The following is a 26874-nucleotide window of genomic DNA, read 5'->3' as shown; positions in this document are numbered from 1 at the left end:
CCGGAGAAAAGGCCCAGCCCTGCCCTCCGCTGCCCCAAGGCCTTCACCCCTTCCTCTCCCAGAGCTGCAAATCAGTTCCACATTTGGGATCTGGCATGTACTGTCTGCTCAGAACTTTCCCCTCCCAGTTAGCTCAGGCTCCCATCTCCCCCCACCCCACATGGTCAGCCCATGGGGTCTGCAGAAGGGGAAGGGCTCCTGCCTTCAATGACCTCTGAAGAGGTCCGAGAGGGAGCCAGACTGCGGCCAGGTACCAGAGGGACCATGGACAGGAGGCCCTCCCGGGGAGAGATGAAAGAGGAAGGGTAGAGGGGGTGGGGCGAAGGCAGAGCTTGAGCAAGCATATGAGGGGATGAGGGGTTGGGGGTGGTGAGGGAAGGAGCGAGGTAGTTCCCAGCTCAGCACATTCCTGAGACATCTGGACGTGCTGGAAGGGCCCCAGCTGGCCTGCACGGCTGCAGCTCCAGCTTCTCTACTCTGTGATGTCAGGACCCAGCACTCCCCCTCCTCGCAGAGTCCCGCTGGCCTGAGGTCCACCTTGGGGCTGAGTGCGGGGGTCTCCTCCCCAGACCCTTCATCCCCAGTGAGCAAGAACGAGGCCGCTGAGGCCCTGGAGGAAACGCCTGCCCTGGAGGAGAGCCTGGGCATGGCGGTAGGAGGCCCACACCAAAGACCCAGGGGTTTGTCCATGCGGCTGACTCAAGGAGATTCCTCTTTGAGGCTGATGCCAGTCCCTCCCTTCTCCTTGGAAGGGAGATCGAGACAGAGGAAAGACTCTGGAAATGGCCGCTTCCCTCAAGCTGTGTGATCCTGAGCAAGTCCCCTCCCTTCCCTGGCTCTCCGTTTTCCTCTCTGTAATAAAAATAATAGTAATAATACCAGCTCCAGGTCAGTGAGACCCTTCCACGCGTCCTGCGTTGTGTCAGGCACTTTACAAATGTCATCCTTTATTGAAACCTCACAGCCAAGCTAGTAGGTAGAGATCAGTACCCCTATTTTAGAGCTGAGACTGGGGCTCAGAGAGGTTAAGAGTGTTGCCCAAGGCTACACAGTAGGTGGCCCAGCCAGGATTAGAACTGGATCATCAGTCTGCCTCCCTCGCTCTTAACCATTGAAGTACATTGCCTCTGTCGACAAAAGGGGACGGACCCAGTGATGCCAGAATTCTTTTCAGCTCGAAAATGGTGATGATTTTTTTGGCTGTCGTGGGGCTCTTCAAGAAGGGCAGGGGCAGGCATTAGTCACACACTGGGTGGGGGGAGGAGAACAGAGGCAGCTGGCTTTGAAGCATCTGATGGGTCAGGAGTCTTTGGAGGTCCCCTCCCTTGGAGTCCCAGTGAGGTCCAAACCCCTGAGGCTAGAGCCACAGCCTGATCCCCAGCCGAACCCAGGGGTCCCACACCTTCCCTGAAGGAAAGGAGTAAATAAGGAGAGAGAATGCAGCTTCTTCCAAAAATAAAACCTGAGGACAACTCAGACAGGCCGGGACAGCTGAGGAAGCCAGAGGCCGAACGCTGAGTGCACTGGAGAGAGGGAAGAGGCCAAGGGAATTCCAGCCAGAGCCGGGTGGCAGGCTCCAGCTGAGGAGGGCCTTCCAGCTGGCCAGGGTCCGGGAGCGCGGCTTGGCTGGGTGGCCACGGGGCTCTGCTGCTACTCTTGGGCCTAGTCAAAGCCTGGGGGCAGCTGCTACGGCACTGAGGGGGGTGGGGGGACTGTGGTCCCCCAGGAACTGGTCTGTCTGGGGCTTAAGAACAAAAAAGCCTTGGGAAACAACAACCTGGATACAATAGGCCCCACTAGGGAGGAGCTGAGGGAAGGAGGCCAGGAGCTTGCAAGCTGGCATGGAAGCCGAATTCAGGGCCGTCATTCCTGGAGGCTCAGCTGCAGAAGAAAGGCCTCAGTCCATTAGCTCACTGGCACATTCCTTCATTTACCCACTCATTCAGTCCATCAGGCAGTCACTCGGCAAACACCTGAGCACCTACCACGTGCTGGGACCAATGCTAGGCTTTGGAGATACACCTGAGAACTGGACACAGCAAGACATAGAGGCAGTATGGCTGGAGCATCTCAAGCTATACTAAGGGACCTGGAAACTATCCTAAGGGCAGTAGGGAGTCATCGATAGATACTGAGGAGGAGAGTCACATAGTCATATTGTGCTAGAAGTTTCCTCTTAACAGAAGGTGGAGAATGCTCCGGAGACCGATCAGAGTTCACGCCTTAGACTTACCTTCACCAATGGGGTATTTCACACCGCTAGTCAGAAAGCCTTTTGTGAGCAGGAATTGGGCTTTGTTCATCTCTATATCCACAGGCCTGGGCACGTAGTAGGTGCTTAGTAAATACTGAACGAATACATAAGTGATGAATAAATGGCTGTGATTAGATGCCCTTATTCTCCAGAGGTCCCCAGTGCCAGCCCTGGCACTTAGTCTTCAGTGTCCTGAGCTGTCCCACAGGGATCCTCTGGCCACCGTGTACGGACCGACATCTCTAGCAGCCAGACTGTGGGCTGCTGGGCCCTCAGTGGTGCCAGTCACAGCTAATCCCAGCCCTGGGCGACGGCATTCACTGCCACCGCTCCCTCCTGCCCAGACAGTACCTGGCACTAACCCCAGGGTTGGGCCACAGTACATGGGCCGCCTGGTTGGAAGATGCCAGGGGCTGGCCAGGAACCTGCAGGCCAGCTCTCCACTTTCCTGAGGGATCTGCGGCCTGGCTAGGGAAGGGTTACCAGTGTCAGGAGAGGGAAGTGGAGAGCCAGACCAACAGGGCTGGGGGCTATGGAGAACGTGCGTGCCCTCCCCAGGCCCTGCAGCGCACACGGAAGCAGCCTGTGGTGGGTGCCAGCCTGCGTGTTCCGCTCTCCCTTCCTTTCTCCAGCACACGCATGGAAAAGCTCAGTCCCCGTGTCATCCCCTCCTCCAGTCCCAGCCCTCACTGTCCCAGCCCCCGGCGAGCCTGGGACTCCCAAAGCTCCCTCGCTGGGGGTCATATGACTCAGGCATGTGGGTTGGCGCAGTCAGCACTTAGTTCTGTGGTGGTGTGACATGTTGTGTGTGTTCAAGTGAGAGGGTGCAGGGCCGTGTCTACCCATCTCTGGGGTGGCTGCACGTTTGTGTGTGTGTGTCCAGGAGAATGTGTGTCCATCTGATCACGCCTGAGGAGGGTGTCCTTGTTGGGGCTGTGTTTAGTGCCTACCGGTGTCAGCCTAGGGGAGCCCGAGTGGGTGTGTGCCAGGCTGTATGTGGAATGTGTCCGTGGATGTGGATCTCACGTTGTATGGTATCAGAAAAGTGGTGTTTCCCCATGTAAGAAGGAACCTCACAGCCCATGTCTGTGTAGCGCACGCACACGTATGCACACACATACACACAGAGAGAAGCATTTCTGCTTATTTGGACTTGGGCTCTGTGGTGAATAGTTCGGTACAGGGAAAATATGAAACCTCAGCAGCCGCCTTCCGTGGGCCTGTGGGGAATGGGGGATGAGAGTGAGGTTGGAGGTTGGAACAGTGTGCCCCCCTTAACCCCCATGCCCTTGCCAGGAAGGCTCAGGGACTGGCTCCAGGGACCGGAGAACTGGCTCCATCCCTTCCCAGTCCCCAGGGAGGCCAGGACAGAGGAAAAGAGCCCACTCTCTGAAGACTAGTTCACTTCACCCTGTCCCTGCCTGCCACCCCTGCCTCAGGAACATGGTCTATAACAGATGGGGTAACTGAGACCTGGCCAGGAGATACCACCTGCCCCTGCCCAGGTCTGCCCCAGAGCACAGCTGGATCTTGAACTGGGGCCTCCAGAGTCTGAGTCCAGGGCCTTTTTCCCTTCACAGGACAACCTCTGATTCTGGCTCTGGGAAGGGGGCCCCCAAATGCCTGGATGGTGATGCTTAAGAACAGGGAGGGCCTGACAACTGGATACCCAGGGGCCCACCTCCCCTCCCCTAAGTCCCTCCTTGTCTCCCTTGAGCCTACCCCTCCCCCCACACACACACATATCCACACACTCAGGGCACAGCACTGACTCAGACTCGTGGCCCTTCAGCTTGAAATGGGGTCGATTTTCTAGTGACCACGAGGCAAGTAACCGTCCCGGAATGTATGGGTCAGTATGGGGGGGAAGGGGGCATGTGGCCCAGACTGTGGGGGAGGGAAGGAAATGTGAGAGGACTCTCCTCCCATCTCTCCCCAGAGCTCACTCTCGGAAGGAATGTCCGGGCTCAGGATTCCCCCCTCCCACTCCTTATCCCACAGCTCAGCCTGGACCCACTCTGGTCTCCTCCCTCCTTTCCCCAAGCACAGACTGAATCAGCGCGGGCGAGGGGAGAGGCAGAAGTCAGGGCCCGGGGTGCACGCGCCGTGGGGCTAGGGGCGGAGGGAAGGGGGCGCTCTGAGGCTGCCCCAGGTCTGGGGAGAACTTTCTCCCGCACACCCTCTCAGACAGCTGCACTCCCAGAGCTTTTCCCTCTCTCTGCATTGATCCCAGTGGAGAAATTACGGGAGGGGAACTGAGAGGAGCTTCAGATGGTCCTGTTACCACCCCAGGAGCGTTCCCACTCCCCGCACGACCAAGGACCCGCTGCCCCGTCACTGCGCCCTGTGGTAGGACTGTTCGCAGAGGGACGGAAGGAGCTGAGCTGGAAGAGCCGCCAAGGGACCTAAGAATTGCGGCTCGGCCTCCCCTGCGAGCCGGGGACTTCCGAAGAGACCCTCCCTCTCCACTTCCCCCCGCTTGCTCGGGGGCCGTGCAACTCATAAGGGTCTGGGACTGCGTGGGGCTGCCGGCCCCCTGGAAGCTCCAAGAGGCCGTCCGTGCCTGTGCCGCAGAAAAGGACACACAGCCGGACCTAGCGCTCCGGGCCCTTCCCACGCCCCCGCGGTGCGCGAAGCGGAGAAAGCTGCTCGCTCGCGCCCCGCCGCCGCCGCCGCCGCCGCCGCCGGCTGCCCGCAGCCTCCTCCCATTGGTCAGGAGCTCCGCGGGTCCCACCAATGAGCAGGCCTGACTCCGGCGTGGGGCCGCCCCGGTGCGCAGGCTTTAACCTCTGGCGGGCCGCGAGCGGCTCGTGGGACTGCTCCTTCTTTACATTTAAAGGGCTGGCGGCTGAGCCCGGGCTCCGGGAGCGGGCGCCGCTAGGAGAGGTGTGCGCGGGACGGGGGCCTGCGAGCAGCAGAGTCCGAGACCTCTCGGAATGAGAGAGAGAGAGAGAGAAGCCGGGGCTAACTGCGCGTGGCCTCCGAGAAGGAGCTTATGTTGGCATGACTGTAGGAAAAAGTCTTTAACGAGGAGGGAAACAAATCATAATATTTCCTTCTCTGGCTTCCCATCCCGGTTGCCTGGAAAGGCACCCCAGAAGGGTTCACCAGCCCCATGGAACCCTATCCCCCTCTGAACGTTGACCCACGACCCCCTGCTGTTTATAGATTTGATAAGGGAAATCTGTGTTCTAAGGTGGCCGACCAAGCAGCTAGGGAATCCCAGTCCCGGGCCGTTCGGGGTTTTCCCTCCTGCCCCGCCTGCCCGGCGCGGGAAAGTGCCACATACACGGAAGTAAAAGTGTATAAATTACCCCGTTTGTGCTGCGGGCACAGACCTTTGGAGATCATTCTCCTCTGAGCCCGCCAGCGTTAAATAAACCTCCTATCCTCCAAGATCTCCGAGTGCCGCTTGGTTCTTCCGTCAGACGATCCAGTCCAGGTTCTGTAACAGATTAAGACCCCCCTTCCTCCCCCAGGGCAATAATTTCCTTCCGATAGTAGTGAAACCTCAGCTTTTAGCGTGTGAACTGGAGGTAGAGCTGGGTGTGGTTGGGGGGGAACGTGGGCATGCTGGAGCTGAGGAGGCCTGAGATCCCCAGAGTGGGCTTTCCAAAGTTGGGGGAGGGTGGGTACCGTGGAAGAAGTGAGAGGACAAGAAGGTGACCCCCATTCCTGTGCAGCCTCAGAGCTTCAGAGGACCCCCTCCCTCAACATCACCAACTCACTGTGTGACCCTGGGTAGGCCGCTTTCCCTCTCTGGACCTTGGTTTCTTCATTAGGAAATGGGGTGAGAGGAACAAGAGTGAGGACCATGGGCTTTCTCAGGTCCCTTCTGTCTCTAATGTGATGATATCAACCAACCACAACTGAGCTGCCTTGAGAAGCCAGGCACTAGATAGAAATCAGGCTACAAAACTCTCTGAAGGGAGTCCCTTCTGGCCTGCTTCCATGAGCAGGAGGTTAGCCTGGAGGTGATGAGACATGCCCACCATTGCTAATGGGGGGTCCGACCAGCACACAAGCAAGCCCTGAGCAAAGAGGACCGGGTTTTCTGAGTGTCCTCCACTCCCACCCTGCCTGCCCCTTGGCCGCCCTCCCCTTCCACTTGGCTCCCATCCTCTGGAAGCTCCATCCTGCTGGGCCTTGGCTGCCATTTCCAGCAGGTGGGGGCTGCTCACAAAAGGGGGCCAGCTGAGCTCCCTGAGCAGGTTTCTGTGGACACCCCGAAAGGGGTCTCTTAGAAGGACCTGGCTCATCTGCCTGGAGTTAAGGCCTTCAGGGACCCCAGCCCAGACTGGAGGAAGCATTTCTCCTCTCCCAGGCCCCAGGAAAGGGCTTGGCAAACCCTTATCGCCTGAGAAGCAGCTGCTGGAGGAATACCTTAGCGGCTGACTCACTGCCCTCCTTCCTCACAACACCCTCCCACTGGGCCCCACACCAGGCCTCCGAGAGACCCTGAGAGAGAGAGCAGGGGCAAAGCGCCCCCAGCTGGGCTGGCCCAGGCCCTGCAGAGGGTATAGCTAGCACAATCCTGCCTGGGGCTGGCTGGATGATGGGGGGGGGGGTACCCTGTAAATGGCCTTAGTGTGGGATCACACTTATTCTTAGAGATGTGTTTAGTACTGGTATCTCCTGGTACTGCCTCAGCCCAGGCCCTGATGAACAACTGACATGCTGATGGCATTGCCCTCTGGGGTACAAGGCCATGTCCCTGCAACAATAGTTATCATGGGCCAGGTGCTGGGATTCAGCAGGTGAACAAGATATACATCCTGCCTCAGGGCGTTTTCAGCCTGGCCAACAGGCAGTTCTTGAACAGAGGAATGTCTGCTACAGTTGGGGAAGGACTGGGCAATGAGGGGTTGTGGACACTTCCCTGTTGTACTTGGCTTTCCTGGGCCTCAGTTTCCCTATATGTCAAATGCAGATATGCAACTTCCTTATCTCATTGGGTAATCGTGAGGATTAACTAAAGTCGTGCATATGAAAGCACTCTGGAAGGTTAAAATCACAGTAAGGGCGCCTGGGTGGCTCAGTTGGCTAAGCGACTGCCTTCGGCTCAGGTCATGATCATGGAGTCCCAGGATCGAGTCCCGCATCGGGCTCCCTGCTCAGCGGGGGGTCTGCTTCTCCCTCTGACTCTCTTCCCTCTCGTGCTCTCTGTCTCTCATTCTCTCTCTCAAATAAATAAATAAAATCTTTAAAATATAAAATAAAATAAAATCACAGTAAAAATGTAGGGTAGATGATAAGTTCTGGCAAACTGGGGAAAGGGGAGAGAGTACCTGACTCAATGGGTTTCTGCACTTATTTTGTCCTTGATTCTTTGATCATTCTTCAGCTCAACTCAGCTTAAGCCCAGAGTTTGGCTTTGAGTAGCTGCAGTTTTCATACTAATAATGGCTAACAACCATTGAGTACTCACTACATGCTAGGCACCATTCTGCTACGTGCATTAATGTGTGTGTGTGATCTATGTGTAAGTGGTATATGTACTTCACTCATTTTACCCTCATAATCCTATAAGGTGAGTATTAAGCACCTAACAAATATTTGATCTTCACAACAACAATCTTCATGATCTTCATGACAGTTCCTATGAAGTAGGAACTATTATTTTCCCTTTGCAGATAGGGAAACTGAGGCACGGAGAAGTGAAATATTCTGAAGCTTGTTCTCAGAGGGCTTTTCTGTTCACCCCTTCAGGACTGGGGCAGGCTTTGAGTATTCCATGCGAGAAAGGGCCACCAGCTCTGACCCTGAACCAATCAATCCCCCAGAAGCCGGTCATCAACCATTCACCAGGTTGGACTCCAGGACCTGAAGCAACCTCCTCTCCCACCATCTCTTTCAACCCACCAGCAAATGCATTCAGTCGGCACATGTTTATAATTCTACAGAGAGAAAAAAATAAGCACCTACTATGTACCAGCCAGTGGGTGCTTTATTAATAATAAGACGCAATGTTTGTTGAGTATTATGTACCCAGGGCCATCCTCATAACAATCCTGACAGAAACTATTATCATCCTCACTGTACAAAGGAGGAAATGAAGCAGAGAGAGGTTAATTAACTTTCCCAAGATCTCAGAGACGAATATTCTTCAGACTTTTTTGTTTCTAAGAAATGTATTTTACTTCATTACTGAGTCCACACACACACACAACTGGGACGAAAACCTCACCAGGTATTTAATTTCACTATGTGAAGTGCAGTCTGGTATTTTCTACTCTTATTTTTTTTCTGTTTTACTTTTTCTTAAATCCCGGTTGTGACCTACTAGATTGATTTCACAACCCATTAATGAGTCACCACCCACAGTCTCATCAGCACTGAGTCATAGCTAGAAGTATCAAGGTCAGGATTTGAACCCAAGTAACATGGCTTCAGAGCCTAATCTCTTGGCATAAAGAAAGTCTTGGAAAGCGGAGAGTCTGGAAGCATGAGGACAGGTGAGGACTGTGCTAATGAGGGGAGGAGCAGCCTTGATAATCCCACCACCTTGCACTCGAGCAAAAGATACGAAAGTCACCAATATTGCCTTTGGGATGTGAACTTGCTGGCGTAGACACACACTCTTTCCTTAGTCTTCCCATGAAGTAGGGCAGACGGAGAAACAGACTCAGGCGGTCTGAGCAATTGAACCAAGGTCACAGAGCCAGAATGAGAGCCTGGTAGTCTGTCGCCTGGTCTGGGGATGCTCTTGCGCCCTCCGCAGCTCACCCTTGAGGATAATGACAGTGAGGCTGGAGATGGCAGCGGGGGTTGGAGGGAGAGGCGGGGGTGACAGCAGTGCCGGCCGTGATAGAAATGATAATAGTTGGTCCTGGGGATATGGGTAGTGGGGACGGTGGTGGCCTTAATGATGGCGGGAGGAATAATGGAGAGGATGTGGTGACGGTGGTGGTGGTGGCAGGCCTGGGGGCCCCACCACAGCAGCATCTGCGCCCCCTTCCCAGTCTCCGCTGACCGCCCCCATGCCCCTCCTCCTTCCCTAGCACTTCCCGGAGCACCTGGACCACTTTGCGGAGAACATGGAGGACTTCTCCAACGATCTGTTCAGCAGTTTCTTTGATGACCCTGTGCTGGACGAGAAGAGCCCTCTACTGGACATGGAACTGGACTCCCCCACACCAGGCATCCAGGCTGAGCACAGCTACTCCCTGAGCGGTGACTCGGCGCCTCAGAGCCCCCTTGTGCCCATCAAGATGGAGGACACCACCCAAGGTAAGAAAGGGTAGAAGGACCCTGGGCCAGCCCAGACCCAGAAGGCCCAGGAAGGTGTGATATGAGAGAGAACAAAAAGGCAGGAGGTAGCACTCCTCCAAGAGGTGTTTGGGGTGACTCCTCTGGTAGCCCCTGGGCATCTCAGCCTGCAGTGCCCCCCCCCCGGTCCCTCAAAAGCTTCTTCCCCTCCTCAGAAAAACGAGGCTTCAGGAAAGCTGAGTGGTTTAGGTCACACACACGGTAAAATGCTTGGTGAGGACTTGGGAGCAAGCGAGCCCCTTGCTGCTAAACCGCACACCCTTGCCGCCACCACATTCGCCCCCCTCGAGGGCCGGCAGGGTACGGGCTGTGGACCCAAACGGGCTTTGCTGTGCATCGTGAGGCGTCACCTCCACGTGCTGCCGTGTGGTCTTGAGCAAGTTGCTTAATCTCCCTGGCCCCTGTTTCCGCAATTATAAAATGAAGGTAATATATGTGTCATAGGAATTCTGGCCAGGGTTTTTAAATCTATACATAAAGTACCCAGTTCAGTGCCCAGCACATAATATATAAGAAGAATTAGTGGCTATTTTCATTGTACGTATAAAAGTCCTGGTAATACTCGAGTGGCTAGCACAATGAACAGCATTTTTAATTCCTCTTTCTCTTCAGAGGACAGTGGTCTTGAATGAGTTTCTTGATATTCTCATCTATTAAATGGGGAGAATAATAGTGCCTGCCCCATAGGATTATTGGGAGGGATAAAAGAAGTCGTATGTAGCAAGGGCTGAGAGCCTCACTCAGCTCAACAACTGTGTGCTGCTTCTGAGGGTCTTTGAGATTCCCCGGGGCAGAGCTGGGACTCTGCACCCCACCCCGCTCACCCCTGTGAGGGCAGGGACTCTGTCTGGGGTTTAAATGGCTTCAGGGCTGGGGCTGCTGAGGTCTTAGCTTCCCTGCGTGCCCTGGCCTCTCAGCCAAGCTTCTGGAAGTCACGTCCGCGTGTCCTCAGGCCTCACCCTGGGGAGGGGCAGGCAGCATGTGGGGTGGACCTCCTCCCGTGGTAGGTTCTCCATCCACCCCCGCTGGGCCAGCCCAGCAGCTCCTCGGCCACCCCAAGTCTATTTTTAGAGCAATTTGTCTCTGGGCCCTTTGCAGGGGCAGCTTCCCGGAGGCTGGACAGCTGGCCCTGTAATTTGGGAAGATTGTGGGTGTTCCTGGAGTCCTGGGGCAGCCTGTGGCCCAGAGCTGGGGTGCTCAGGCTCCCAGCAGGGTGGGGCCTCGTCTCTGAGGTGGGACCAGGCACCACTGACCCCCTCTCTCTACCCACAGTGGGCCCCAAAGGCCAGAGCGCCCTGGCCCTTCCCTTGCATATTGGCTCCCCAGACCCCCGCCTCACCTCACCACTGCCTGGGGCTTGCAGGAGTGCAGGACTGTAGGCACCCATCAGGAAAAGGGGTGATGCCTGCCAGCCCTGTGGCCCAGGTGGGGCCAGGAGCCTCACTAAGAAGGCAGGAAGTGGACACTACCCTGGGAAACCTAATCATCACATCTCACCACCCACATGCCCTCCCCACCCCCACCTCCTCACACACACACCCCGCACCCCGTCACCAGGTCCTGTGGATTCTCCCTTCTGAATTTGTCTCCAGCATGTCCCTTCCTCTCCATCCCCACTGTCACTTCCTTTGCTCAGGCTTCATCTTCTCTCGCTGGACTGTCACCAGCCTCCTGCGAGTCTCCCGACCGCCACATTGCCTGCAGTCAGGCCTGTCTCCACATAAACACAACATGATTTTTTTCGACATTACAAATCTGAGCGTGCTTAAAACCCTTCAGTGCTTCCCTCATTACCTTTAGGACAAAGTTGCAGCTGTGAGCCCAGTCTTCAAGGCCACACTACCCCTGCTGGCCTCTCTGGGCCCACCTTCCCCTTCCCTCTGCATTTCAGCAGCACTAAAACTGCTTGCGACTCTCACCAGGTCCCCACCGCCTAGCACAGTGCTCAGCAAATGTTCACTGACTAGCAGTCATTGTGTTAACAATAGCTAGCATTTATTGAGCATTTACTTCTCGTCAGGCACTTTTACAGATGAAGAAGCTAAGGCTCAGAGAGGTTAAGCAACTTACCTAAGGTCACACAGCCAGTCAGGAGGGGTCCAGATCTGTTGTCCACGCCTGCTCTGTGAGCTGCAGAGTAAAGAAGATGCCCCACCTCTTCTGGCCCCAGCCTACCTCACCCAGTGCCCCTCTCTGCCCTTGCCTGCCTGTACCCTAGCATCTCTCCTCAGCCCAGTCTAGAGCAGCTCCCGGCGGGAGGAGGGCGGCAGAGCCCTCTGCTCGGGGAGTCCCCTGAGCCTGGTCCTGCCCCCTTCCCCAGACGTGGAACATGGAGCATGGGTGCTGGGACACAAACTGTGCTCCGTCATGGTGAAGCAGGAGCAGAGCCCGGAGCTGCCCGTGGACCCTCTGGCCGCCTCCTCGGCCATGGCCGCCGCTGCCGCCATGGCCACCACCCCGCTGCTGGGCCTCAGCCCCCTGTCCAGGCTGCCCGTCCCCCACCAGGTGAGCCTGGGGACTATTCCCAGGGGCTGAGGGAGGGAGGCCGGGGGAGGAGGGGTCTCTGTGGGAAGAGGCCTTCAAAGCCCTGTGTAGCCCAGGGCTATGTGGACTGGGAACAATGTGACCCTGGGGGCTGAGGGTCAGAACTCCTGGACCAGGCCTCTGCCTAGCCCTTGAGCTGCCCCTTGGCCGTCCTAGAATGGGAACAATCCGTAGCACCCTCAAAGTAAGCTGGGCCCCTCACTGCGTGCCGAAGGAAGCTGATAGGGACCCTGGCAGAGCTGGGCATCAGGGGCCCGGTCCAGGGTCTCAGAGATGGAAAGAGCGCAGGTCAGATAGCTGTCTCAAAGTGTCAGGATTTTTAAAAAGAATGACCAAAATGAGAATACAACCGTTGTCAATATTTCAATTGTATATGTTCGTGAGATCGATATTTTTTACCTCATATGCTCAAGTCAGCCCCCCATCACCCCCCATGATACATAGATAACAGCATTCAACTCTAGATCCAAGGTCGACATCTGAAGAGCCTCCTGGGAATGTGAGGCCCAGACTCCAGGCCCTGCCTGGGTCCCAGTTTAGCTCTCATTTGTGCTCTGGGCGTGTTACCTTCTCTTTCTTCCTCAGCTTTCTTATCTGTAAAATGGGAGCATGAGCTGCCTCTAAGGGGCTTCAAGCCCTGAGTCTACAATAAAAGGGCCGTCTTAAAAATCCCTAGATTGGAGGTTTGACTGGCTCTGCCCCCTGCTGGCCACACGTCTCACCTGATCAAAATGCATGCGGCCAAAGGCCAAGATCAGCCCCTCCCCACCCCTGCACTGACCTAGGGGACCAAGGGTCACCTGTAAAGGTGGAAGATCTTTTGTGACCATCTCCAAGACTGGCTCAGCGACTCCTTGGGCCTTGCCAAAGCAGTAAGGGAAGGTGCAGCGATAGCAGCAACAACCGCCAGAGTCCTGGGAGGTTGGGCCCATGCCTCAGAGAGGGAAAATGAGGCTCAGGGAGCTAAGCGACTTGCCCAGAATCACACCGTCAGAAATAATGAGCTGCAGGGCGCCTGGGTGGCTCAGTTGGTTTAGCATCCAACTGTCGGTTTCGGCTCAGGTCATGATCTCGGGGATGTGAGATCAAGCCTGCTTAAGATTCTCTCTCTCCCTCTCTCTGCCCCTCCCCCACCTCTCTCCCCTTCTCTAAAACAAAACAAAAAATCCCACACACAGAAATAATGAACTGCATTCCAAACTTGGCCTACAAGACCTGGAAGCCCACACTTCCCACTCTAGGGAGATCACGATGCTCTTGTGGGAGGCACAGGAACCAGAAGTTGGCATTGTCAGTAATGGGCTGGGTGACCCACCCTTCTGCGTCACAGTGCCCTCCCTGTCACTTTGAGGGCTGAGCTGGGATGTAGACCAGAGAATCTCCAAGGTCCCTGCCAACTTGGACCTTCTGTGATTCTTACTCATCTGCCTACATTGGAGATTCTGTGTCCCAACCACAATATCATGGCCTCTCTCTGCTGGCTGTGGACCCAGAGGGGAGACTTGGTCCTGAAATCCAGCACCCAACAACACAGTGCCTTCCGCAAAGAGAACACCACCTAGATGCATGCTGATAATCATGTGCAGGAAGCCATGCATGTTCTTTTTTTTATTTTTATTCAATTAATTAACATATAATGTAGTATTGGGCGCCTGGGTGGCTCAGTTGGTTAAGCGACTGCCTTTGGCTCAGGTCATGATCCTGGAGTCCCTGGATCGAGTCCCACATCGGGCTCCCTGCTCGGCGGGGAGTCTGCTTCTCTCTCTGACCCTCCCCCCTCTCATGTGCTCTCTCTCTCTCTCATTCTCTCTCTCTCAAATAAATAAATAAATCTTAAAAAAAAAAAACATATAATGTAGTATTAGTTTCAGAGGTAGAGTTCAGTGATTCATCAGTTGCATATAACACCCAGTGCTAATTACATCACATGCCCTCCTTAATGCCCGTCACTCAGTGACCCCATCCCCCATCCCCCCCTCCAGTAACCTGCAGTTTGTTTCCTATGGTTAAGAGTCTCTTATGGTTTGTCTCGCTCTCTGATTTCCTCTTGTTTTATTTTTCCCTCCCTTCCCCATGCTCCTCTGTTTTGTTTCTTAAATTCTGCATATGAGTGAAATCATACGGTAATTGTCTTTCTCTGATTGACTTATTTTGCTTAGCATAATACCCTCTAGTTCCATCCGCGTCATTGCAAATGGCAAGATTTCCTTTTTTGATGGCTGAGTAATATTCCACTGTAGATATATACCACATCTTCTTTATCCATTCATCTGTTGATGGACATCTGGGCTCTTTCCATAGTTTGGCTATGGTGGACATCGGTGCTATAAACATTGGGGTGCACGTACCCCTTCGGATCACTACACTTGTATCTTTGGGGTAAATCCCTAGTAGGCCATACATGTTCTTGATGTCCTTTCTGGAACAGCAAGTGGGAATATAAAGAAATAGGAATGCATTGTTTGTTTAAAACATAAATCTAGTTCTGTCAGTCCCTTGTGATACAACCCATCAGGGACTCCTTATTGTTTCAAACTTCCTTGTCTGGTCCCTTTCTACCCTCTGTGAATCCTACCACCACCCCCGCCCCACCCTCTAGCCAGGCCTTCTGGTCTTGTTTCCTACCACTCCCTCCTGACATACACCCCTATACTCTGGACACCCTGAATACTTGCAGCTTCCAGATCTGGCCATGCGCTCTATCCTCTGTGCCTTCGCAGATGCTTTTCCCTCTGCTTGGAATTCTTTTCCTTTCACTTACCACCTGCCCTGTCCTTTATCTGGAACATTCCTATTTATACTTCAGGACTCCTTTCCAAGTTCAGCTGCTTAGAGAGCTCACCCTGATCCCCCAGCCAGTTAAGGCCTTCTTCATCGGTGCTACTGTTACCATTCACTGAACAGCTACAATGCACCAGACATTACTTCTCTCCTCTTGGCAACCCACATACCAAGGCCTGTGCGGCCTTCACAGTCAGCACAGAGCAGCCTCCATCAAAAAGATGGCCTTGGCCTTGGAGGCCACAAGAAGCCCTCCTTCTCCAAGCTTAAGGTCTAAACTACACTAACTACTTAGCCACCATTCTCTTCTCCTAGGTCTTACTTGGCTTCTCCGAGCCTGAGAACTTGCCTTTTCTCCCTCTGGGCTGTACCCAGAACCCTGAGTCCAGCCACCTCCTTAATTGTGCAGAGCAGACCGCCAGCCTCAGGGAGGGTAGGAGGTTGAATGGTGGGGACAGCCTCAAGGGCAGCTGATGGAGCTGGGCCTGTCTCTTCCTCAGGCCCCAGGAGAGATGACTCAGCTGCCAGTGATCAAAGCAGAGCCCCAGGAGGTGAATCAGTTCCTCAAAGTGACACCAGGTAAGTGTGTCCAGAGGGACTTCCTCTCCAGTCTTGGGCAGACAGCATTCCCTACCCCCTTGGCCCAGCCCACCCATCTCCCTCAACAGCCCCCATCTCTCCCCAGAATATCCTTTCCTCCCTGTTCTGCACACTTTCCATCCATCCAGCTCCCTTTTGACCCAGTCTACAACTGTCATCTCTGTTATTGACACGCTCACCCTGTTTGCTAATCCCCCTCCTGTCATTCACTAATGGAAGCCCACTCTATAGCCACCCATCCATCCATCCATCCATCCACCCATCCGTCCATCCATCCATCCAGTGAGAGTTCATTGGACATGTCTGGGAAAGCAGAGGGAGAAGACAGTCCTGTGCCCAAGTAGATCACAGAGTAGTGAGGGCCCGTTTCCTAGCAGCCATATGGGTTAAAGATGGCAGATTCCCCAGGAGGCCTTGGAGGCACATCCCCAGACCTGACAGGGGGGAAGGGAACACAGAGGAAGCTTCTTGGATTGGCCAGAAGGAGAATAGGCTAACTGAATCTTTCCAACCCTACCTCATTAATTCATCAAACATTCATTGAGCATCTACTATGTATCAGGCCCTGGGCTGAGTAGCACAAGGTTTAGAAAGATGAGTAAGACCCAAGCTTCGCCCTCACACTGTTCACTCCCTCGGAGAGAAGATTCACAGAAGGTAGAAAGGGGCCATTGTGAAAACACATCATCTTGTAGAGTGCCCTTCAATCCGTAAAGCATCTTCATATACATGAGCTCATTGCGTCCTCAAGGCTCCCTGCAGTCAGTTCACTCCCTTTCAACAAGGAAGTGAGGCCGGGAGGGGTTAATAAATATGACTATAGGTCACACACTTGGGGCGGGTGACAGCAGAACTTGAACTCAGGCTCCCTGACTCCACGTTCCGGGCTCTTCACATTATGGCACCCTTAAGAGGCAAATCAAAGTGCAGGGAGGGAGAGAGGACTCGTGCAGGGGGCAGTTGGGGCGGAGTCTGGAAGGATGCAGCTGTTCCTCTGGAGCCTCAGCCTGCTCTGCAATGATCCGGGCATTCTGTGCTGTCCTGGGAGCTCTCCCTGCAGCTGGGCTCTCGGTCCTCGTGGCTCTGCCCAGGATCTTCCCTGACCACCGCAGTGTGCCAGTCTTCCTGATGCTGCAGCCACAGAGCAGCAGCGGGGAGGGGGAGGCTGGGGACCGCAGGGCTCCTGGCTGGTCTGCTGAAAGCCTGCTGTCCTGTCACGCTCAAGTTGGAAGTGGAAACCCTGGGATTGCTTGGGCTAGATGTTTGGCAGTGGGAAAAAGGAAGTGACAGAGCCTGTTGCTTGCCCAGCCCGATCCCATGGGTCTGGCTATGGGCAAACTCCAGTCACCTCTGGGGTTACCAGTGGAGGCTCCAAGGGCCTGGACCCTGTGAAGTCAGGGATGGGGGAGGGACTTCGAGAATCCGGCCTCCATGACAGCCACACCGAGGAGCCAGGCCTCTGTGGCATTGGAGATGGGGTGGCATTCAGAAATGAACTTCTGGATGTCAGCTCATCTTTCTGACATGGCAGAGGGGATGGGACAGCTGATGGGACAGCTGGTCAAGGCCCCAGTATTCCGTCCCCCACAGTGTCAGGGCTGGCTGACCTCTGATGTCCAAGCAGAGGTGGGATGCAACCCTGCTAACCTGGATTCCCCTCCCCCCGCTCTTCCCAGAGGACCTGGTGCAGATGCCTCTGACGCCCCCCAGCAGCCACGGCAGCGACAGTGACGGCTCCCAGAGTCCCCGCTCTCTGCCCCCCTCCAGCCCTGTCCGGCCCATGGCCCGCTCCTCCACGGCCATCTCCACCTCCCCCCTTCTCACCGCCCCTCACGTAAGCAGCTGGGGGTGGGCTGAGCCTAGAGGCAAGGGATTGAGTTAGTCCACCCTGCACATGACCAGCGAGGAAGGGTCTGGGAGCCCCAAGCCTGATCCCCATCCCCATCAGCACTCAGAGCAGATGGGAGTGCAAATCTCCTAATCCTGTTCTGGGGTAAAGAGGAAACAGGTAGAGAGGTCCAAGAGGCCTGTCACACCCCCACTGTTGCAGAACCAGGACTAGAACTTGACATTCCTGACCTCCAGGGGATGGCCCAGGCTGGCTCCAAGGAGCACTGCTTGGGAACAGGACTCAGGAGGCCCCAAATCGCCTGGGAAACATGGAGCTGAGTCCTGCGTGGAGCCTCCCAAGTGAAGACTGTAGGGGTCTGAGGGGGTTGCTGTTTAGGGGCTCTGGACAAGTCAGCTTTGAGGCTGTGGATTCCAGAATGGGATCTAGGGGACCCCCCTACCCCGACCCTGCAATAATATACTGAATGCCTAACATGCTGGGCTCCCAGCACTGTTGATACATGTTAGTGGATTTCATTCAGATCCACCCTTTTTCAAATTAGGAAACCGAGGCTAGGAGAGTGGAGTGCCTTCCCTCAGTCACACAAAGTCAATGGCAGAGCTTGGGTTTGAACCCATGGCTGTCTGGTTCCTAACCATCATGTCCTACCTCCCACAGAAATTACAGGGGACATCAGGGCCACTGCTCCTGACAGAGGAGGAGAAACGCACCCTGATTGCTGAGGGCTACCCCATCCCCACGAAACTCCCCCTCACCAAAGCCGAAGAAAAGGCCTTAAAGAGGGTCCGGAGAAAAATCAAGAATAAGGTAAAGCATGAGCTGGACCCTGGCCCTGCCCCAGGGCTCCCCTGGTGACACCAGCCCTAAAATTGAGGGCCCCCCAGAAATGGTTATGTGGCTGTGGTAACCCCTTTTCTGGGGCCTCCCCCCTAGATCTCGGCCCAGGAGAGCCGCCGTAAGAAGAAGGAGTACGTGGAATGTCTAGAAAAGAAGTAAGTATCCTGGGCAGGGCGGTGGGGCCTGGGCCCCACTCCCCCGCCTGCCCCGCTGTCCCCAGTGCTCTCTCAAAGGGCACCGGAGCAGGGGGCTTGGGGCTCGGGGCCTCGGATGCCTCAGGGAGCGGTGGACAGGGCAGAGAGGGCAGCAGTGAGTCTGGGGCCTGGCCCTGAGCCTGTGTCTGCTTGGCCCCCTCAGGGTGGAGACATTTACATCAGAGAACAACGAACTGTGGAAGAAGGTAGAGACCCTGGAGAATGCCAACAGGTGGGTGGTTCCACCTGCATCCTCCCCGGCCCCCTGCCCTCCTGCAGCCAGGGCCCGGCTCTGGCATAGCTCTGGGAGGCAGGAGGCAGGAGAGGTGACTGAGTTCAGGATGACAGGAACCCCAGAAACAGGAACCCTGCAGCCTGGGACCCCTGGCTTCCCATCTTTCTTCAACCGCGCATAGCTCTAAACACCTGACAGGGCAGCTGAGCCGCGTAAGTGAGTTGGTGTAGGGCAGTGGCTTTCAAAGCGGAATTCCCCAGACCAGCAGCAGCCGCCCCTGGAAAGTTTTGGAAATGCTGATTTTCAGACCTCAAGCCAGGCCTGCTGAATCAGGAACTCCCCGGGGAGGGCTCAGCAATCTGTGTTTTAATAAGCCCTCCAGGTGATTTTGAAGTACCCTAACGTTAGAACCGCTGGGGTGGGTGGGTGCTTGCAACTCAGAGCTCTTCTCACCAGCAAATAGCATCAGCACCACCTGGGAGCTTGTAAGAACCGCAGGATCTCGGGACTCTCCCCCGACTTACAGAATCAGAATCTGCATTTCAACACGGTCCTTCAGTGATTCGAATGCACAATTCCCTTTGCGAAACCTCAGTATGGGGCCAGCACAGGTCGCAGCTACCTAAAGTCACAGCCTGGGTTTCTTAATCCCACTCTGCCATTTTTGTGATTCTGGGAAAACTGTTAAACCTCTCTGGTCCCCAGTTGTTTTGTCTACATGGGGGTGATAGAAGCTCTATCTCCGGGATTCTTGTGAAGATTCAATGAGACGGCGCCGGTAAAGGGCCCAGCACTGTGCTTGGCATTTAAGAATGCTCAGTTCGTGTTAGCTTTTCTTCTCCTCTTTTTTTTTTATGGTTATTCTGAATTCTTGATAGTGCCTAGCCAGGAGCCCACAGTAGGTCTCTAATAATTATTCGCTGGGGTAAATGAAAATGACAAGAGACAACAGCTGGTATGTAGCAGGTGCTCAACAGAAGGCTTTTTCCTTCTTTCCTTCCTTCTCCCCCAGCTTCTCCAGCAGGATCCAGCCACTCCCCAGATTGACCTGGAGAATGCCGCCCACTCAGGGAAGGGGGGCGGGGCCGCACTCCTCACCCCTGTACCTCTGGCCCAGATTCCTCTCTGGCCCAAAATAGGGCCAGGCCCTTGGAGCTCTTTCGCCACCTGCTGTTCATTCTGGTAACTGCAACCCCAGTGCCCGGCTAGGCGGAGCAGAGACCTTAAACTGTGGTTGGCCAAGCGTGGGCTGAGTAGACCCTGTGTGTGCCCGGAGGACAGCACGTCGTTGGGTGGGACCCGGTCCTCGCCCTCAGGGAGCCCACGGTTAGTGAAGGAGACTGACATGGAAATCCATGAACAGAAACGAGATGTTACAGGTGCCTTGGTACAAGCAACAGTGACAAAATTAACCAAAGTGGTAGCTGTATTTACTGGACCCTCACTACACACCAGACAGCCGCTGGACATGGCCTTCTTATCAGCTCTGGGAATCGTGGGGTACAAAGGAAGGAAGGTCACTGTAGCTGTGGCTGGCGTAGGTGAAGAAAAGGGTGACCTCAGCCCAGGTGGGGCAGACCTTCCTCCCCACCCCGCTTTGGCCAGGAGCATCACAGGGCACCCCTGAGCTCCATAGGGTGACCCAGCTATTCATCACGAGACAGGCCCCAGGTTCCCCAAGCCACACCACAGAGGAGCCAAGCGGGAGGTGACCTTTTCTGTCTTGACTGAAACGGGCACCTGGTGTGGAAGCCAAGTGTGGAGCCAGCCCAGGTGCTCCCTGGGAGAGCTCCAGGAGGCAGAGATGCCTGCTGGGGCAGAGCCTGCCAAGTGACCACTGTGCCCTCCTCAGGACCCTGCTCCAGCAGCTGCAGAAACTCCAGACTCTGGTCACCAACAAGATCTCAAGACCTTACAAGATGGCTGCCACCCAGACTGGGACCTGCCTCATGGTAGGTGCTATTCCCTCACTACAGGGCCACATGAGGACGAGTCTTCCCCAGGCTGGCCTTCTAGGAAGGCAGGCAGAGCTTTGATGATTGGCAACATCACCAGGTACACCATCCTAGTGCCTGGTGAGCTGGCTCCTGAAGACCCCAGCCTCTTTCACCAAGCCCATGGAGCCTTCCAGAACATGACCTTCCCTGACCAGTTCTAACACAATGTGGATGTGTAGTGACTCACATGAACCCAGCTAGGGGATAGCAGGGCAAGTCCCTTGAGGAGGCAGTTTCTATACCCTGGGGGGGAAAGGGCTTAGGGAGACACAAGGTTGGGAGGCACTTGGTTCTTTCCTTCTGGAATGAATAGCGAGGAGAAGGCTGAGCAAATCTCTAGAAGCCCAAAAGAATGTGCAGGGTGGGGGTGCCTGGGTGGCTCAGTCGTTAAGCCTCTGCCCTTGGCTCGGGTCATGATCCCAGGGTCCTGGGATCGAGCCCTGCATTGGGCTCCCTGCTCAGCGGGAAGCCTGCTTCTCCCTCTCCCCCTCCCCCTGCTTGTGTTCCCTCTCTCACTGTGTCTCTCTCTGATAAATAAATAAAATCTTCACAAAAAAAAAATGTGCAGGGTGTGGTTCAGACATCTGCAAATCCGTCTTCCACGCTGTCCTGGAAATGGCAGCCTGCTGCCTCCTGACTAATCACTCCCCAGGCCCTCTGAGATCCTCATGCTCTCAGGTGGCAGGCATGATGTGGGGCGGGCTTAGTTCGGGCTGTGTGACTCTTAGCTCCTCCTGCTGAGAATCTGGTGTGATGCTCTGTCCCCTCCCTTGTCCCCCCCCCCACGCCCAAGTACTCCTTTCTCACTATCCTGATTCCCCCACCTTATAGGTGATAACCGTGTTAACCACTTCCCTTTTTTTCTAACACTGCCTGTGGGTGCCCCCCTACCAAGGGCTGACATGGCCTGAGCAGCCTCCTCCACCTTCTCCAAAAAGGGTGGAAGACCGCACATCTAGGGGGTGGCTGGCTCTGGGCGCTGCTTTCTTGGAAAAATACCGAGCTTTTTATACCTATTGGTTTGCGGGGAGGATTGGGGATGGCCAGGGTTGCACCACCCCCAACCTGCTCTGACCACCACTCTCTCCACTACCAGGTGGCAGCCTTGTGCTTCGTTCTGGTGCTGGGCTCCCTTGTGCCCTGCCTCCCTGAGTTCTCCTCCAGCTCCCAGACTGTGAAGGAAGACCCCATGGCCGCTGACAGCGTCTACACAGCCAGTCAGAGTGAGTGCCCTGAGCCAGGCTACCTTCCCTGGGTCCCAACTTCTGGGCATAAGCCAGATACAAGGGAGGAGCCGGGTTCTGGGTTGGCGACATCTCATTCTACCTCCTCATTTTACAGATGGAGAAACTGAGGCCCCTCCCCCCAAAGGTTCTATGATTTATTCGATGTTAGTTGTGGAATTGGGACTACACTGCAGGCTACCTGATCCCAGCCCCCCCAAGAGGGGCCTGCGGGGGTGGGGGGTGGTTTAGGGGACAGCAGGAATGTTCCCACCCTACCCGCCCCCACCCCAGTCCCCAGGAATTATGGTACCAGTGGTTACGGGGCATCTGCTAGGAACAGTTAGTATTTCAGGACTGGGATAGCATGTGAGTTTCAGTTCAAGGGCGCTTTCCCATCAGACAGTGGTGGCTGAAGCACTGTGTTAAGGAGGGCCAGGATGCACCGGTAAGGTCAAGCACGGGCAGAGGAGGGGTGGTGAGGATGTGGGCTCAGATAGTCACCAGCCCATGGGGGACTGACTGCAAGATACGGTGCTTAAGAGCATGGGGCTTCAGAGTCAGTCATGCCTGCCATTGCCCTTGCTAACTGTGTCACATTGGGCACGTGTCTTGACATCCCTAAGCTGTCATGTCTTCATCTGAAAAACAGAAGTTACAGTTCTGCACTCCCCAAGCATGGGTGTTGTCACAACTAAATGGCACGGGGCACGCACACTCTTGGCACAGGGTCTGGCATACAGCAGGCACTTAATCAGTGAGTGCATCCCCCTCCCTTTTTGAAGACCTCACCAGAGGAGAGAAAAGATACAATAGGCAGGTGGCAAGGGGAGAAACTGGTAGAAGGTGCAGCAAAGAATAGTATGGATTTCCAGAAGCAGAAGGTACTTCAGGTAGACCTACAGAGGAACTTCCTAACTGTTTATCGTCTACCAGGAATGAATTATCTGGCAGGGCAGGAGGAGGAAGAGGAAGCAGATGGGGGGGTCAGAGAGGGAGGAGACGGGGAGGAGTAGGATTCAAGAAGGAGAGATAGGCAGGGAGAAGGAGCTAGACCAGCAGGGCCTTGACAGGAGGAAGGGGTGGGGAGGGCTAGGGGAAGAGGAAATGGAGGTGGCGAGCGAAAACCACTCCCTGGACAAGCGTGGCCTGAGAAGAGACAGGAGAGTCGCAGAGGGAGGTGGGCCGCGGGGGTGTGAGGGCCGAGAGTCCCATATCCATTTTCCAAGGCCAGGGGGGCCCTGGGGTCTTCGGAGGTAGAGGAAGCCGGCGGAGAGGAAGGGAGGGAAGTGGGGGGTGGGGCCAGTGTGGATGAACAAAGCCCCTTGGAGTGAATGCAGTGGGTTGCAGGCCCTGTGCGTATCTGTGGTAGGAAGTGGCCTCTGGAGCTGGCGGGCTTTCAGGGCTGCTGCATTGCTCAATGGCAGGGAGTGCCTTTCACACACACTCTTAGGTCAGGGTCTGAGGGCCCGGAAGGTGCTGGGGGATCCTGGAGCCAGGCAGCCCTGGGTTTGCCTCTCGCTTCCAGCATAGGCCAAAGTACCTGATAAGCTGGAACCTCACCTGTTCTGTGAAACCGGGCTAAAAATAGCTCCTTCCCAGGAATTTCTGTGAGATGCTCGTGATTTGATATGCAGGTCAAAGGGCTCTGCACAATGCCTGGCACAGAGTAGATATCCAACAAACATGTTTTCTTTTCCTTCACTTTCCTGAAGGGCACCCTAGGGCCTAGAATGGGGAAGAGGGCACCTGGGTGGCTCAGGGGGTTAAGCCTCTGCCTAGCCCCCCTCCCCCCCAGCCAGGCTCCCTGCTCAGTGGGGAATCTGCTTCTCTGCACCCCCCCCCCCACTAGTGCTCTCACTCTCTCAAAGAAGTAAATAAAATCTTCTAAAAATAGAGAAGGGGGAAGAGATTGATTCCAGGTCTCAGAGAAAGTGAGTAGTAGAGGTAGGATTAGAACCCAGCTCTCAGATGCCCCGCCCTGGTACCCTCTGCTTAGGAAGAACTACTCTCTCGGAGTGCATACTAAACACAGTTTCGATCACTTTGCCCCTATGGTCTCATCAAACCACATCTACATGAGGTTCGGCCCTAGTATCCCTATTTTACGGATGAGCAAACTGAGGCTCAGAAAGGCTAAAGCAAAGGCCTGGCTCGCCAGAGGTCATACCAATGGGCAGTGTTAGAGCTGGGGTTCAGACTCAGGCCCTCGTCCTTCACTACTGGGCCAGGAATGTGGCTGGGAGTGGGGAGCCTTGGCACGGAGGCTCACCATGAGCTCTCTGTCCAGTGCCCTCCCGGAGCCTCCTGTTCTACGACGAGGGGGCAGGCTCGTGGGAGGAGGGCCGCAGTGCCCTCCTGCCTGTGGAGCCCCCAGACAGCTGGGAAATCAAGCCGGGGGGGCCGGCTGAGCAGCGGCCCCAGGACCACCTGCAGCATGACCACCTGGACAGCACCCACGAGACCACCAAGTACCTGAGTGAGGCCTGGCCAAAAGACGTTGGTGGAAACGGCACCAGCCCCGACTTCTCTCACCCCAAGGAGTGGTTCCGTGAGAGGTAGGTGGGTGGCCCCTTCCCTTCCCGGGGCCCCAGGCTCCACCCACGCTCTGCCGGGGGTGTCCCCATGTCAGCCACGCCTCCCCAAGGCCCCCTTCCACCCACATTCTGATCCAGTGCACAGAGGGGTGAGAGGATCCTCACTGGACACACTCACCCCAGACTTCTGTTCTCTCTCCAGGGATCTGGGCCCCAATACCACCATCAAACTCTCCTAGGCCGCGCCAAGACCCAGGACACAGGACGTACCCTCTGGCACCCAGAAGAGGGGTTGTCTTGCTCTCTAACCCGGATCCAGCTTGTCCCCCTGCCCCCTGGGCTCCCGTCCCAGGAGAAAGGGTTCCACTTCTCCCCAGCCCTTCTTTACCCCACTCTTTCCCAGGGCCTCTCCTTTCCCCACCACATTTGGACTGTTCCCTTGGGCCGACCACTCTGTTCTCACCCCTCCCTCCCACAGCCATCCGTCCTTCTCAGATAAACCACTCACTGGGCCAACTCCCTCCTTTCTCATAATGACCAACACGACCACTGCCTCCCTGCTCCCCCCAGAGACACACCCATCCACACACCGACACACACCCCCCTCCCCGCCCCGCCCCACTGTACAGAGACCAAGAACAGAAATTGTTTGTAAATAATGAACCTTATTTTTTATTATTGCCAATCCCCTAAGATATTGTATTTTACAAGTCTCCATCCTCCCTTCACCCCTCCCTTGTTTTATATTTTATGAAGTTAGTGCGGGCTTTGCTGTTCCCTGGCCCTCACCTGGCCTCCCCCTGCCGCAGCCCAAGCCGCTGGGCCTTTTTAATTGCCAGACTGCTTCCTCCATGAGCTGAGCACATGCTTTAAGAAGGCAAAAGTAAAGAAAAAAAAAAAAGATGCAGCATCAATTCCTGACTTTGTGCCTTCCTTCATGGGGGGGGGGAGGGCACTCTCTTCGTGGGGGGAAGGGGACCAGGACCGAGAGAGGGGGAGTGAGAAGAGGAAGTTTATCTTACATTCCGCCAGGGGCTCATTGAGGGCGTGCTCATGTGAGAGGGCGTTTCTCCCTCTTCCAGCCAGGCGCAGGATCAGGCTAGATGGCCAGAGGACTGCTGTAATCCCCCCACCCCAAGGCTCCTCCTCCGACCGCTGACCGTGGAGGCAGAGAGGCGTATCAGCCACAGTCTTGGCCTTTGGGGATGCGAACCGCTAGGATCAAGCATCTACTGTGGACCAGATACTGTGCCAGACACTTTCCATGCTGTACCCAATTAGGTCCTCCTGAGACCCGCCAGCATTTTAGCTCTTGTGTCCTCTGCCTCAGCTGGGTCAAAGGTGCAGACCCCACAGTAAGAAGAGCTGTGTTTAACTCCTGAGGCTGCCACTCACTGGCTGGGTGTGGTAGGCAGAATCCTAACATGGCCCCCAAGCTTCCTGCCCCCCACTCTCCCTCCCCTCCGAATCCCCCCATACAGACCTATTTAATCCCCTCCCCTAGGGTATGCAGGAGACCTGTAAATATAAGGGGATGTCACTCCCATAATTAGGTGACCTTTTACGGCAAAAGTAAAGAGATTTTGCAGGTGTAATTAAGGTCCCAAATCAACTGATTCTGGGTTCCTCAACAGGGAGATGGTCCTTGGTGGGCCTGGCTTAATCAGGTGAAAGCCATTTTAAAAAGGGACTGGGCTTTTCCTGAAGAGAAACAGTCTCCTGCTGGCCTTGAAGCGAACAGCCCTGTGTGAACTGCGTGGAGGGGGGCCTCCAGGAGCTGAGGGCCTCGGGGCCGGAGTGGCAAGGCACTGAATTCCACCAACAACTTCAACATGCCTCATCTCGGCTCCAGATGAGACCCCCCACAGGGCCAACTGGGCTGTGCTGACTGTGAGCCATGGAATCTGAGATTATCCGTATGTCACCTTAAGCTGCCATGCTCGTGGTGATTTGTCACACAGCATAGGAAAGTAAGATACTGTGTAACCCAAGTCTTTCTGAGCCTCCATTTTCGTTTGTAAAAGGAGGACATAACACCCAAGGAAGGCAGGAGGTGGTTGTGGGGATTCAATGAGGTAAATTATATAAGGGGCTTAGAACAGGGCCCGGCCCGTGGTGACTCCAAGAAAGACGAGCTGTGCAATATCAGTCGGTGTGCTAAGGTCATGGCACGGAGGAGGGTAGCTCACCCAGACTTGAGGGCTTCCTGGAGGAGGCAACATGGACTGTTGGAAGTAGGCAGGAAAGAGGAAAGGGGCATTCCAGAAAGAAGGGGAGCAGCCCGAGCAAAGGCCTCCAAGATGGGAGAGAGCAGGAAAACTTCGAGGAAATTCAAATCGTTTAGAACAGCCCGGTGGTAGAGAGCAAGGATGCAGAGAGTTGAGGCCAGATGGTGATCAGGGGCCAGATTCCAAGGGGCCTTGAATGCCTTCCTAAGGCATTTGGACTTCATCATGCGGGCATGATACTTTCCTACCCAGAAGCAGGCATGGGGGTGGGATGGTGCCTATACCATCTGCCCACCAGAGGGAAAGCTGGACAAGAGCAGACA

General features: G+C 55.3%; 1 protein-coding gene across 1 annotated transcript in view; it reads left to right on the top strand.

The window, feature by feature from the left end:
* The window catches only part of CREB3L1 (cAMP responsive element binding protein 3 like 1), a 35102-nt gene extending 9865 nt beyond the window's left edge, over positions 1-25237 (top strand). The window contains exons 2-12 of the mRNA XM_036104947.2: positions 9256-9484; positions 11844-12028; positions 15349-15427; positions 17125-17282; positions 17958-18107; positions 18234-18292; positions 18495-18563; positions 20419-20518; positions 21660-21786; positions 24077-24344; positions 24526-25237. Of these exons, the coding sequence (XP_035960840.1) occupies positions 9256-9484; positions 11844-12028; positions 15349-15427; positions 17125-17282; positions 17958-18107; positions 18234-18292; positions 18495-18563; positions 20419-20518; positions 21660-21786; positions 24077-24344; positions 24526-24562 (1461 nt within the window). The 3' untranslated portion in view covers positions 24563-25237. The remainder of the gene's footprint in view (positions 1-9255; positions 9485-11843; positions 12029-15348; positions 15428-17124; positions 17283-17957; positions 18108-18233; positions 18293-18494; positions 18564-20418; positions 20519-21659; positions 21787-24076; positions 24345-24525) is intronic.
* Positions 25238-26874: the final 1637 nt, after the last annotated feature.

Source organism: Halichoerus grypus, chromosome 11 (genome assembly GCF_964656455.1).
Source record: "Halichoerus grypus chromosome 11, mHalGry1.hap1.1, whole genome shotgun sequence".
Classification (NCBI taxonomy): domain Eukaryota; kingdom Metazoa; phylum Chordata; class Mammalia; order Carnivora; family Phocidae; genus Halichoerus; species Halichoerus grypus.
This window is presented reverse-complemented; position numbering and strand designations above follow the sequence as displayed.